The following is a 15,535-nucleotide window of genomic DNA, read 5'->3' as shown; positions in this document are numbered from 1 at the left end:
GTGGACAAGAAATATCCAGTATTAGTGAAAAACATCAACACAGATCCAAGAGATTAAGTAAACTCCATATAAGGATAAACATACCTAGTAATCTGCTGAAGACCAAAGATAAAGAGCAGATGTAATCATGGGGGAGAGGGGTGAACCTACATTATGCACAAGTAAAAAAATAAAAATTATAGATGACTTCTGACCAGAAACAAATGAGACCTGAGGATAAATGTTTTACTGAAAGAAGAAAAGGTCAGCATAGAATTCTATATCCAACTAAAATACCCCTCAAAAAACAAAAGTAAAATAATAACATGACAGATAAAACCTGAGATAATTTATCTCTAGAGAAACAATAAAAGAAATGCTAAAAGAAGTTCTTCAGATTAAATAGAGTCTAGAAATAACCACACACACAATCAATTGATTTTTAAACAAGATGCCAAGTCTAATGGGTGAAGAAAAATCTTCTTAAACAAATGTTACTGAAACTAGATATCCAAGTTGAAATAAACCTAATTTTGAACACAAAAATTAATTTGAGATGGACCATATACCTAAATATAAAACTCCGAACTATAGATGTAAAGCTTAAAACCACTGAGATGGATCCTAGACCATCTGTGATCCATTTCAGACATAATACCCCAAACCATAAAACTTTTAGAAGAAAATAAGTTCTTTGTGACCTGGAGGTCATAAAACTATAAAAGAAAAAATTGATTAAGACAGGCTTTATCAAAATAAAAATTCCTGCTCATCAAAGTATCCCAGTAAGAAAGTGGATAAGCCATTATCTATAACCAAACAACAAAAATCACAGCACATATATCCGTTAAAGGACTTGTATCCAGAAATCATAGAGTAATAATCACAAAAAGACAATCCAATGGGAAAAGACATGAAAGATGCTTCATGAAAGAGATACAAAATGTAAGGTAAGTATATGAAAAGTGCTCAACATCATTAATTATCAGAGAAATGTAAATTAAAATCACAGTTATTTTATACCAACTAAAATGGCTAATAAAAAAACACTAACAACAGTAAATGCTGACAAGGATATGGAGCAACTAGAACTCTCATACATCACTGATGGGAGTACAAAATGGTAAACCACTTTGAAAAACAGGAAGGCAGTTCCTTAAAAAGTTAAACATACACTTACCATATGACTCAGTAATTTTCTACTCTTAGGCATTTATCCAAGAGAAATGAAAACATGTATCCACAAAATAAAATTTAAAAAATTACATAATAATATACATAGCAGCCTTATTCATAATTCCCCCAAGCTGGAAAGAACCTAAAGGTTCATCAATAGGAGAATGGATTAAACAAACTATGTTATATTTATAAAATGAAAGCTACTTAGCAATAAAGAATACTTTTATCAATAGACACGATATTGTTGAATCTTTAAAGCATTGTAAGTGAAAGAAGAGCGAGATGTAAGAGAATACATACTACATGATTCCATTTATATAAAGTCCAAAAGCAGGCAAAATAAATCATTAATGATAAAAATAAGCAAATAGTCATTGGAGTAGGGAGGGGAGCAGAGATTATTTGAAAGATGCACAAAAGAACTTTCTGGGTTAATGGTAATGTTCTATACCTTCTTTTGGATTATCACACAGGTGTATACAGTTGCCAAAACATCAAACTTAACATGTAAAATGTATGCATTTTATATTGATTCTATGTATCAATTTAAAATAAAGGTGAATGGACGATTCCTATTCCAGGAGCATGTCTCCAAACCTTTACTGACTGACCTATCCTATTTGCTCTCCTCAGGGTCTGTTAAGGGCTAGGCCCTTGATTATAGAATTTATCTTAAAGAACACACAATTGAGTGTCCCAAAGAAACAGCATTTAGAATCTGTGAAATAATTTTGTTAAGACAATAGTTTATTTCCATTGTTGTCCACTAATCATTTGACCATTGTAAGGCACTGACTTGTGCTAATGTGATTTTAACATGAATAGATAGTACAATAATTAACTTACTCTACTGAAAGCTAGTTAAAAAAAAAAAAAAAGTGAAAATTCTTCAAAGGCATGTAGAATGCTGTCACTCTTCATTAAGCCCATTCTCTGATATTTGCAGCCGTGACCTTTACAATGCTCCAAGCTAGTTGCAGGAGTTTTGGGTAGCTGTTGGACACTCAGGTCATGCTTCCTCTTTTATTAGACAAAAACACTTTAGTATTTGCCCTAGTTATGTAAAAATGAACCACAAGGCAGGGTCATATAGTAGGAATTTATTAATGAGCAAACAACTTTGTTCATACCAGGAAGACCAGCAATTAGGTTATAAATGACGAGAGCATGTGCAAAAACTTACAATTTTAGAGCATTGTCTACTGCCCAAGTAGGCCCACAAGAGGTGCTCCATAATCCTGGCTATCACTTTATGCTGTACTCCCTCTGAGCAAATGATGTCACCTGCAGAGGGAGAATACATAGGGGGTCTCCCTGCAAGAGTAAGCTGGGCAATTCAGTAAGTGTGTTTTTAGATTGTGTCCCTCAGAAAACTTAGGATGAAATCCTACTTTGTGTGTTTGCTCACTCTTCAGGAATCCCACCATGGCCCATTGATTCGAGAGAACCGAATCCTCACTCTACAACCCCCAGATTCACAATTCTAAGAAATCACCATTTAATGCGCACTTAAATGGCTTCTAGGGCACAGCTTTGTTCTTACACAAAGAGAAACCAACTTTAGTCATGGGAAGGCAATCTAAAATCTATGAAGCAAGATTTCAGCCTAGAGAGCTGTCCAGAGAACTGTCTACTATACAGAACAAGAGTTAGGTCCCTGTGATCACCTTCAAGAAACTTGAATACTCCATGGCAAAAAGCAGGCAGCTTGAAAAGCAAATACCAAACTCTCATACAGGTGCCAAAGAAGACACCAAGCCAAGAAATGTTACTCTGTGTATAAGAAACCAAGTCATCAGCTCATAATAGGCAAGACTGGACTTCTGAAAAAGGTTTGAGAATATGAAGCTTGCTCCTTAACTCTCATTAAAACACTAGGTTGGTTCTCAAATGTGAGACAGAACAAAGCATACTTTGGGTCCTTCTTAGTAGAGTATCTGAGGTTAACAACAAAGGAAACGTTTTGAATAAAGAGGAACCAAAAATAAGAACTGGTCATTGAGTCTCCAAGGCAATCTAAAGCTGGAAATCCCTTAGCCAGTCCATATAATTTAGCAGGTACTTTTGGCCAGGCTGTCTGAGAAGTATCTAGCGTGATGAAATGGAGTGTAGTGGTCAAAATGTGTCTCCAGCTCTGCCACTGTCTGGGTGACCTTGGGCAATCTAATGAGTCTTTATGTAGAATCAGGGTTAATAGCTTCAGACAAACCAGCATCACTGCTGCACATCCAGTGAACAGTGCCTGGACTGAAGAATTCCAGGTTTGAATTTTCATTTTGCCATATACAAAAGGATTACCTCAGGAAAATTACCCACCTTTTCTAAGCTTCTATTCTCTTATAAAATGGATATGGTAACTATTTCACAGGATTGATTTGTTTTTTAAGTTCTCTCTCTCTACACCCTACGTGGGACTCACACTCACAACCCAGATCAAGAGTCACACACTCTTCCAATTGAGCCAATTGGGATTGTGAGTTTAAAACATATGGACCTGAAGCAGTTGGTAAACACTAAGTTAGCATAATTGTTTATTACATACTAATTCCTTACATTTATTTAAGAAAGAAAAACTTCAGGGCATTTTTATTTTGTCAGACACCTTTTGTGTGTCTAGCAAAGCAAGACGTCCCAAGATCTGCCTCCCGATCCAGAAGTAAGCTCTGAGCCACATTTGTATTAATGATCCTGTCCCACAATTGTTTGGTTCTGTCTCATTTGTCTGGCACAGTTAATATGTAACACCCAGGGCTACAGGGTAGATGACAGGAAAAGCAGAAGCTATTAGAATGACATGGATGTACAGACACACAATGCCAATTCAGTTCCTGGATCCAATCTCACCCTGCCTTTGGGAGTCTATGAGACAGCTCTGAATCTTTTTTTCCTCCCCTAAATTAGTATTAGTATGCTTATTTGTAACTAGGCTTTGTTTTCCAACTAATCTCCTTTGATCCTCACAATATCCCTATAATACAGACAACAGAGCATGATGAGATGAACACATGGAATTAGACAAGCATGACCCTACCATAAACTCTAATTTTTCAGTAAGTTAATCATCTATGAACCTCTTTTCTCATTTATAAAATAGGATAGCAATGTCTACTTTGTTTTAGGACTGCTTATAAGATACAGAGAATATAAGGCATCTGGCAAGAAGCACTCAACAAGTTATATACTTAGTATCCCCATGTTACAAAAGAAAAATCCATAAGAAACTATGGCTGAGAAATACGGATTTTTTTTCCCACTATACCGCACTGGGAATAAAAACACGAAAATCCACAGTTGTAACATAAGAATGAAGCAACAGTGAGAAACTTGAAACTCTTAAGTGCTCTGAATTTAACTCTCAGTGATTAAGTGGAATTGTACATTGACTTTACACAAATAGCTTAATGAGAGCTTTGCTTATAACCAACTACCCTTGTTCAGGCTTTGCACTAACTGGCTTCCCAGATAGATTTCTCTCCCTTGGGAAGAGAATATCTTGCCAACTGACTTGAACATTCTACTCTGCTGGTCAGTTCTACCGCTTTGGGGTTTTGTGAAATGATTTTCACCAAGGTGGACCACATACCAGAAAACTGACAAAAAAGTTGGGCACTTCGCACTAGACCCTTAGAAGACACCAATCCACAAAACCCACTCAGCTAGGGCCCACCTACAGTAAAACCCCTTCCTGAACTTGTGAATTTGCCACAAATCCACTGTCCTTTATGACCTCGAGTGCTCACCTGTATTCCCTCCATGGAACTATACACGTGTGGATCAACTGTCCCAACGTTGTCTACAAACTGTGTTCCATAATCATCAGGGACGGGAAAGGATAGATTTTAAAAACTATTGATGCCCAGGACACAACCCAAAGCAATTAAATAATAATCTCTACGGCATGCAACCTAGGCATTAGTTTTTGTTCTTTTGAAGCTTCTTAGTGATTCCAGTGTGTCAGACGGACAGTGGCAATCAGTAGCAACACAAGATTAATACAAATTAAAAACCAATATGGCCCAAGTGTAATTTTTCTTTGACCTACATTTAAGAATATTGTAAATTACCAACATCTCAAAGTTGAGAATTCACGTAATGTGTATTTCACATGCTCCTCTCAGAGCCCACTTAGCCCACAGTAGTCTATTAAAATATTTACCTGGCTCTTGTAGATATGATTTGAGATTCCTGTATTACTCAAGACCCCTGGATTACTGTAATAACATGTTTTTGGTATTGTCAGAGCTGCTACACATCAGTGTGTGATTTTTTATATACTAATTGGCTCTTGCTCCAAAAATGGCTCCAAACAAGCATATGTGTGGTTTAATCATAGTCCAAAAACTGCTTTTCAAAAAAAAAAGTTATTTTTCCCATCCTGCTATTGCCTAGAGAAAGACCAAGAGTTGCCTTAAAAATGGATTTAATTCCACAAAAACCAAAAAATTAAAACTCTGAAGTTGTCTGTTTACTCCTACAATAGGCACTATTTATTTCCAGTTGAGCATTTCCAAGTTGGCGATTTCATCTTGGGGTATTAAGAAGGAAATTCCTTAAAATGAACCAGAAACACACCCCCAAAGAAACTTGACAAAGTCAAAGGGGCCCACACTTTTTCCTATTCCTGAAGGAGCCAAGATTTTCCCATAATGCTCACGCTCACTACATATCTTCTTAAAGCCCCATATGCCTTCCAGTTCCAAGGAGAAATGCTGAGAACAAGTAGATATTGGCTGTTTTGTCCATTTTCAGTTATCACCTATAAAACAGATTCTGTAACAAGTTCCAGTTGGCTATCCAAAATTCTTTATATTAAAAATTCACTTGAGCAAATAACTAGACCAATTAACTGCAAATTGCTTGGCCACTAGATCAAATCAAATAATGCTGAACCATTTACTCTCAACTATCACATGTGATAGTCTTCCCATGAGGACTGTCCTAATCAGCAAAGTGGGAAGGGCTATTCTTCTCTCATGGCTAGTTTGATCTGATTGGGCAAAACACAGAGCCACATTAGTTGAAACCCTGCATCAACAAATTAAAGATCAGGGATAGTATATAACATTCCTCAAACAGGCATTAATGTAGTCTTTTATGTGGTTTGAAAGCACAACACTGTAGTTAAGATCCACCTTTCAGAGTACTGAATGCTAGGTCATTCTGAGATCCAATTAATATACAAAGAGGTAGTACAATATTGATTGAGCCTCAGATAGAAGAAACTGAAATCTCGGGCAAGTCACTTAACCTCGCTGAGCCTCATTTTCTTCTTTTGTAAAACAGAGCAATTTCTACACCTCTGTAGACAGTAATAGAAGTTAAAGTGCTTTGAAGACAAAAGTGATACATGAACAGATCCAAATAAAACCAAATTAAATTGTCCTGAAATCTGGACTTGGCTAGAATATCAATGACGGGGACCTCCAACTTATGGGGACTTTAAGATAAAACTCTCCCTCCATCCCTCTAGGAGATACTTAGTAGCTTTTAAGGGTAAGCTAAATGGAAGCAATGTGAGGGAGTTTAAATGACTTTTAAAATATTTTATGTTAAAAAAATTGACAAAAATCTGAACATCTAATAATATCACTGTTACAACACAAAGAGCAATTTAAATTCAGTGTTCAAGACAGAAATTGCAAAGCTTTCAGAAAATGCTCTGAAGGCTTCATTTAACCAAGTTAATTGTTGGGGATGGTCTCATTCACAGTTCCCTGCAAAGAAACTGAACCAAATCTTGTCATTTTATATTAAGTAGGAACAGTGAATAAGGCACATAATATAGGTGACTTGGGCCACCAATATATCTTTTTTTAACTATAAAAATAAACATAAGTAACTAATGGAATAACAAAATAAAAGTTTATTTTATTAGAATTAGGAATGTTCTTTCCCTCTGGGCAACCTGAACAGTCCAGTTACAATGAAAATCTAAGAACAGTTATTTCCACAGCACAGGGTGCTCTATGCACAAAATTACAGGGTTAGGAGCATTTAATCAATTTACCGATCTGATTGTCTCACCAACCCGCCCCCTCCCATCCCCCAAGTGCTCTATACCGGGATTTGTAGCTAAAGGATTTTGTTACATCAAGTCCTTTTCTCTCTTGTACTAAATTTCAGTTCCTAATTGTGGCTGAACCACATTTCACACTGCAGATTCAACCATTTCAAATCAAGTCAGTCAGTCTTGGATCTGTTATATATGTGTGTATGTATACACATGTGTATTTAATATATTTATTTAAACACACATAAAACACATACAATCTGGGTCGCAGCAAATTACACAGAATTTAGAGTTTGATGATATCATATGCTACTCAATTTTACCACTGTGTGTATCCTGAGCTTTGGATCAAAATTTTATTGAAAATCATTTAAAGTCCATCTACTGCTCAATGAATTGTTCAAATGAAGCATGCACTTTCAAAAGACAATGTAACTGCCCTCAAGAAAACTAGGAGACCCTGGTGCTTACCGTGAATAGAGCCCTCTGACAAAAAGACTTAGGTTGGTGAAATAGGGAAGCTGTCATACAATATGGCTTGCCTATCCCAGCTGGGGTCACTGAAGCTACTAACAATGAAAGCAATTAACTCAGGGAATTCTGTCAAATATGGAGATAGCTGTTAAAAGCTTGGAAGTTCAGAAAAGGCCAGTTCACCCTGATCCATACAAATTAGGGAATGCACCCACAACTGCAATACCCTTAGGTAATATGCCAACACTGAAACTAAAAAGCATCTCTAAAAAGCACAGGTGGGGCTGATATTATGAAGTACACACATTGTTTTTGGATACTTGTTGCAAGGGGGGCATGTAAAGAGGATTTATGACACTGAAACCTAGATACTGCAGTTAACTGGTAAGATTTTTAAAAACACCACACATACACAAAACATTTTAAGGGAGCCACATATATCTAGATAGCAACTCTGGCTGCTTTTCAAAGTTACCAGGGAAAGGAACTCATTCAAGCTTTCTGTTAAAAAAAAAAAAAAACAAAACCAACAATCTCCTTAGTTTTGATAAATGTCTTTTAAGATTGATGCAGTCATTTAAAATAAAGTCAAATGAATGATAGGGGACAGGGGAGAAGAAACTATGAAAGAAGCAGACACTGAGTTCAGATTTGCATCTGAAGTGGCAAGGGAAGGGAGGATAAAAGGTAGGGTTGAAGTTGATCCTAAAGCGACAAGTGGTTTAAGGAAGCAGCATAATATACTCAGCAAACATTCACTGATTTTTGATGGGAAAAGAACAGTTGCAAGTACATCTCATGTAACAACCTTTTTCTAAAAGGAAAAGTAGGGTTGATTCAGCAAAGCCTAACTTAGGCAAAAGGCCAGAGGAAAGTGAATCTACTTCCCAATGGAGTAATAAGATGTACAATGCAAGAGCAGACAAAGCTGCCTCACAAATGGTAAACACTCCCTAGGCGCAAGACATTTAAAGGAAGACAAAGAGGTCGCGAAAACTGGTATTTGATATTAAGACCTCTTGATCTAGTTGCCTAGTTCACTCTGCACTCCTGTATAAAACTGACAGATTTAGGGATGCTGACCTGTTGAAAAATACCACAGCCAGAATGGCCTAAACAGATATATAGTTAATAAAACCACCACCATCCTTTACTTTTAACATAGCTCTTAGTAGAAATTTCATAAAAATGGACATCACAGCTAAAATGCATTATTAATTCTCCTATCTGCTGACAATAGAAAAGAAGCAAACTCAGTGATTTCTATTTAAATGCACTAGATGGGAATATTATGTTCTAGGGGGTGTTTGCCTTCAAACTGAACCCACAGCAACACACACAAGCAATTTCAGTATCTGCCATTTTAAATTCACAATCTGAAACTAAGTGAATGGCTATTTATTTATATTCATATTTAAAGCAAAAACATTCTATTTGACACCCTAATGTAAAGAAGGGGTGAGAGAAGAGCCATAACTAAAATCGTAAGAGGCTCAAAAGCAGCAATTAAGGAAAAAAAAAAAGGGAAAAAAGTTGAAATGTTTCCTCTGGATGTGAGAGGGAGCATAGGAAGCCTTCAGGTGTGTGCAAGACACGGGCACACAAAGGCTTAGGTAGATGAAAGAGGCCGTGGAGGGGGAGGAGGCTGGGGACTGGGTCATTCTTGAAAGACAGCACAAAGCTCTCTGTTATAGCCCTTGTCAGGCCATGGCATGGGGCGGGGCTTGAGCTCCCTGTCCCTGATCAAGAGCCGGAATTCAAGGCATGAGGCCCATGGCCACTAACGGACACATCAAAAGGAAAAAGGGCAAAGTCATCTCAGGAAAGTAAAATCAAAGAGCTCTAGTTAGGTCTTCCGGAGGTGCTAAACCAACACACCTTTATCCCAACCCTCAACCCTGGAAAGATAAAGCAAACTGAAAGAAAATGCACAGCAAATAGACATAATCTTGAAGATTTTTAAAGAATAAATATTTTTGTAATTAAACATTATGCAAACACGTGCCACGCTTGCTTTGTCCATGCATATGCGCTATATACAATTTTGAAAAATACTGTGTTGTCCTCTTGTTTTAAAAGTCATATACAAAGTTTTTTTGTTTTTTTGTTTAATTCCTCTTGCTGCCTACCCCCTTCCCTGCCCCAAGAATTTTCTTTACAAGGAACTAATTCACTAATTCACTCATGACCTTGGGGTATGAGAGAAAGAGAGTCAGTCTGCGTGTGTGGGTGTATCTGTATGTGTAGGGGAGGAAGGGGAAGAGGTCCTTTACCAAAGTACAACAAAATGGCTGGTTTGGACATGAAAAGCAGTGTCAAGGAGCTGTTTTAAATTTTAACTGCACTATACTCAGGAAAAAGAAAAAGAAAAAAAGGAGTCAGCTTTGAGAATGAAGCTACGTTACAAGTTAAAGTTGGAGGGCTTTTAGTGTGTCTGTCACACTTTTGTTGGCGGCCTAGAATACTGTTGTACAATGGTTTATCTACCTTTTTTTATTACAATATAATTTACTTAAACTTTCTGTTAACAAAACAGAATTCTGGTACTACAGACCAGAGGTGTCAGAACAGGCTTAGTGCCTCCTTGTTTGTGTTTGTTTTGTTTTAATTGCATGAGCACTCTAGATGGTAAAGTTTTCAGAGTTCATTTTATGCAGGGCCATTCTCAGTCCTCAATGTACTCCCACAGATCTTTTTCATAGCCTTCATGCACATGCTGTAACAAAACCCTTCGTCGACTCTCACAGTATCTGCAATCAGAGGAAACAAAACAAAACAAAACAAAACACTTGTCAGCCTCCAGTAATAAAAAAAAGAGGCATTAACTTATTCTTTTAAGGCACTCCTACAGTTTATCCAGACTGGGAACAAGCACTTGTTTTTTTCTTTTTTTAATAGGTACATTTTCAGGTCTAGATGTACACAACAAATCATTTTCTAATTTTAAAAAGGTATTCTTCAAAAGTTGTGAATCCCAGTTTTGGAGATTAATTTTAGAGAAACAAAATGTTAGAAATTCCTAAGCATATCCTGTCATTCTACAGATAAGTAACAGTTTCAGAAAAAAGTAATTTTAAGGGTTACTCACATCTATAAAATCTTTGTTAACTGTGAAAGTGACTATAAACGCAATGCAGTAGCTACAGTTGACTAAGGGAAGTGAAAATATTACTTGGGACTACATCTCCAAGTTTTCCAAATGCCCAAAGGTTTCTCCTACTATAAAAAAAGATACTAGTTTTGGTAAGGAAACAACTTTGGGAGAACAGCTCCACGTTGAGAAAGCAAACATTCTGCATCTTTAGCTTAAGAGGTAGCACGCTTTGAAGTAACCTCTACCCCTAGGACATAGTAATCCTCTCCTTAGGAAAAAAACAAATCTAATAAAAGCTCTAAAGCCCCAGGCTAGCACAAGCACCCTAATCTCACCCCTCCTCCTAATAACCACTTGCCGTTTCTTAGGTTCTTTCTTCCTCACAATGTGGCAACTAAGCAAATAAAGCTAAATGGAAGCAGAACCAGTGGGATAAATGCTTGACTAGCACCACTATCTGCAATATGTTGCCCAAAAGACAGAAGAAATCTGTGGCAGCAACGGGATTATTGGGTATGTTAAATCCAAGTTTCACTATCATCAAATTTCCCCACTTAGTGGCACACGGGCAGCAATTTTAGCTCAACAACTGGTCAAGAAATCTCACCTGTACTTATCTTGTACTTTCTGCTTTATGTCCTGCAGAGAATCTTGGGAAATATCTCGTTCGAGGTAGCCCGAAAGCACCTCTGTGGCATTCTCTAGATCTGCTTGGTTATTCTGCAAGAGAGGAGGAGGAATACAGAGTAATTCTGGCTTAGATGAAAGCTGAAAGACGTACCATCTCGTTGGCTTCCTCGCCTAGAGAATGCTCTTAACAGTGACTGTAATTTTCACAGGTGGTTTCTCTACCCGTCAGCTCTTTATCACTTTCACCTCTAACAACCTGTTCTCTCTTTCCTAGTATAATTTTTTACATGGTAAAAGAACAGAAGATTCATCCATTACCTCTGGAAGAATATTAAGAGAAAGTCCTAAAAACAATCAGGAAAAGTCTTTTGGAATATTCTACTTCTGCAAACTGCTGTCTGCTGAAATTCAAAAAAAGGAGGGAACTTACGGAAAAAACATAAACCCATTCCTGTTTATATAGCTGGCTGCACCTACTTCTTGCAACAACCCATGGAAGATTAAAATCGTTATCCTTTAGTACTATGGCTAGTCCTATACATTTATCCATCTAAATCACCGTATCTCTTGCCATTTACAGGCATCAATGTTTTATGCATCAATTTTTAACATGCAGTGTTATGTTAGTTTCAAGTGTGCAATATAGTGATTTAAACAATTCTGTACATTACTCAGTGCTCATCACAATAAGTGTATTCACCATCTGTCACCAAATAATGTTAATACCATCTTACTGACTATATTCTCTATGCTATATTTTTCATCTCTATGATTTATTTATTTTGTGAGTGGAAGTATATACCTCTTAATCCCTTTTATCTATTTCACCCATCCATCCCACCCACCTCCTCTCTGGCAACCACCAGTTTGCTCTCTGTATTTAAGAGTGGTTTTTTTTCCCCTTTTCTTCTTTGTTTGATCATTAGTGTTTCTTAAAGTCCACATATAAGTGAAATCATATGGTTACTTGTCTTCTCTGACTTAATTTACTCAGAATTATTCTCTCTAGGTCTATCCATGTAGCAAATGTTAAGACCTCATTCTTTTCATTATCGTGCATCAATTTCAAATGACCACTCTATTTGAAAAACCATTACTGCTAAAAGCCCTCGTTAGTCACTACTTTTCCACGAATAGTAACCACCATATTAACTTCTAATATCTTATATTAGTTTTGCCTGAATAAAGGCTTTTACTGAGAACTTATGATGTGCCAGTTGCTATATAAGCAATATACATGTATTATTTCACTTAAAGCTTGTTAACATTTTAAAGATTTTTTTTTGGGTGGGGGGAGCAGAGAAAGAGAACACAAGTAGGGGGAATGGCAAGCAGAGGGAGAGGGAGAAGTGGGTTCTCTGCTGAGGAGGGACCCTGACTTAGGGCTCAATCCCAGGGTCCTAGGATCATGACCTGAACTGAAGGCAGATGCTTAACCAACTGAGCCACTCAGACAACCCAGTATCATCTCCATTTTAAAATAAAAATATAAATGATGTTGAGTAATTTGCTCCAAGTCAATAGAGCTAAAACCTGATTAAGTCCAGTTTCAAATTCAGGGCTGACTCTAGAGTCTGCACACTTAATCATTAGCTGGTTAAACCACATTAATTTGAATGCAGTTTAGGACAAGATATCTAAATTCTGAGCAGATAGAAGCTTTTAAAACTCTATATATCTTATCTATGAAAGACCAAGTAGTCCTATGACATGGGGGTTTTTCTTCCCCACTCAGTAGCTATTCCTACCTCAAAGATAATGGACTGGTTATTCTTTTTGAGGTAGAAAGCGAAGACATAAGTGTACATGAGTGTGGCACGACACTGGCAGAGGACATCAACTGCTTTCTTCAGGAATTGCACCTCAATCCAGGACATGTTGTGCTGTTGCATCTCCTCCATTTTCTGCTTCACCTGAGCATAGAGTTTGTGCTCAAAGCGTAGACTCTGCATGTGGTTCATATAGCGATTACAGTAGAACAGGTACCTCTGCAGGGCTGCCCTAGATCGCTGTCCCATTAAGAAAAATTAAGGAAATGTAATTATAACAAATGTATCAAATACACACAAAAGCTGATACCATATTTACTGATGAAACAGTACAGGGATTTAGGCTAAAATCAGGAGCAAACACATCTCTTGCCATCTTTTGCTATTTAATACTGCTATGAATATCTGATAGCTATACTTCCAGTATGGCAGCCATCGGCCACCTGTCACTATTTAAATTAAAAAAATTTCAGTTCCCCAGTGCTCAACACGCATGTTTGGTCAGTGGTGATAAAGAACATTTCCATCATAGAAAGCTCTACTGGATAGCACTGTTCTGCAGTATGCAGTAAGTAAACAAGTAAGAAGTATCAACATTTTAAAGTAGAAAACAACAGAGAGGCAGCCAGACATCATATAACTCCTCATATAATACGAAAGAAAGTATACAGTATCACCAGGTAGGTGATACTCCCCAATGGAGTCTGAATTCAAGTATCTAGAATTAACCACCAGTTTCAGGAAAAACAGAGATAAAAGAGCCTATTAAATGATACCAGGAAATTACAATCAACAAAATCCAGAATATGAAAAATTCTCTGGGACAAAATGACTTAGCTTCCTCAACAAATAAATGGCAATGTGGAGGGAAAATAGGAATGGAAGACCTATAGAATAGGGAATACTCAAGGGATGTCAATCAAATCTAACTCCCTGTGTGGATCCTGATTTGAACCAACTATAAAAGAAAACTTATGAAATAAATGGAGACATCTGAACACTGGATAGTTAATATTAAAGTTTTGCTTTAAAAACATAATAAATATATATACAAAGATAATAATGGTATTGCAGTTATATTAAAAGTGTTTTAAAGATACATGAAGTATTATCTGATCTAGATTTGTTTTATTTATCAGGCTGCAATAATAATTCACCTTGGTCTCTCCCAGTATACTGTCAATCTCTAGAGATGCAACCTTTTGTTTTTATTTATTACTTATGTTTAAAAATATTTTATTTATTTGAAAGAGAGAGAGAGAGAGAGAACACACAAACAGGGAGGAGGGGCAGAGGGAAAGGGAGAAGTAGACCTCCCCAGGACCCCAGGACCCTTAGGATCACAACCTGAGCCAAAGGCAGACACTTAACCAAGTGAGCCACCCAGGCACCCCAAGGTAGGTAACAAGTAATACTGTTATCTCTAGTGCCTAATATGCAGAAAATAATTAATAAATGTTTGTTAAATGAAACCACTATGAAAAGGTTTCTTATCACACATGCATATTTCTTTTTACTATCATTTCCTCCTCCTCTCTTTAGGCCTGAGAGACTACAAATAGCACAGACACTAGCAGGCCCTGAGGTTGGGCTCCAGCTTTCAAATACTAATCTGAACCACATAATTAGTCAACCATGAGGTTCTTCTATCATACAATACCAAAACATCTCAAAAAATCTAATATTACTATTCAAGAATCAGACAGGTATCAAATCAAAGCTTACACAATGGAAAATTATGCCAATTATATATAATTGTTATTAGATTAAAAAGCAGATTAAATATTAGCTTTAATATCTATCTTTAATATTAAATGGTAATCTTTAATATTCATTCAACAGTAATCTTTAATATTAAAGATTAATATTAATGTTAATAAATATGTGTTAATCTAAAATTATGTTAATCAAATATAATATGTAGAAAATAATCTGCTTGGCATTTTATCTCCCCCTCAAAGCATTAATATTTTCAAGCCTGTCAGATTTCCAAGATTAAATGGAAAAACAAAACTACCATATTAAAATACATGATATGTTAGAGGACTTGATTTAATAATTCTAAAATAGCTTCTCACTAAAACACTTCTAAAATTCAACATGAAAGAAAACCCATACCACCATTGCAAGTAAGACCAACTTTTAAATCAAATGCCAGAATCTGGATTGAGAATGCAGTGAGTGATAACCTGAAAGCACTTTGGAAAAAAATCCAAAACAACAAACCTGACTGCCTAGAACAGGGGTAAGCAAACTCTGGCTTGTAAGCCAGGTCCAGCTGCTGCCTGGTTTTGTAAATAGAGTTAACTTGGAACTTTGTCCAGCTTCTGTCCATAACTGTCATGCCTACTCATCTGAGTCTACAGATGATTTAGCATTACAAGAGCAGAGGCAGAGTTG

At 36.7% G+C, this 15,535-nt stretch overlaps 1 protein-coding gene across 1 annotated transcript in view; it reads right to left on the bottom strand.

Moving 5' to 3' along the window:
- Window positions 1-2,243: 2,243 nt before the first annotated feature.
- ARIH1 (ariadne RBR E3 ubiquitin protein ligase 1) overlaps window positions 2,244-15,535 on the bottom strand; it is a 117,538-nt gene continuing 104,246 nt past the window's right edge. Inside the window, exons 12-14 of the mRNA XM_072809526.1 lie at window positions 13,115-13,375; window positions 11,344-11,456; window positions 2,244-10,392 (exon numbers count right to left, since the gene is read on the bottom strand). Coding sequence (XP_072665627.1) covers window positions 10,308-10,392; window positions 11,344-11,456; window positions 13,115-13,375 — 459 coding nt within the window. The 3' untranslated portion in view covers window positions 2,244-10,307. The remainder of the gene's footprint in view (window positions 10,393-11,343; window positions 11,457-13,114; window positions 13,376-15,535) is intronic.

Source organism: Canis lupus, chromosome 32, assembly GCF_048164855.1.
Source record: "Canis lupus baileyi chromosome 32, mCanLup2.hap1, whole genome shotgun sequence".
Classification (NCBI taxonomy): Eukaryota; Metazoa; Chordata; class Mammalia; order Carnivora; family Canidae; genus Canis; species Canis lupus.
This window is presented reverse-complemented; position numbering and strand designations above follow the sequence as displayed.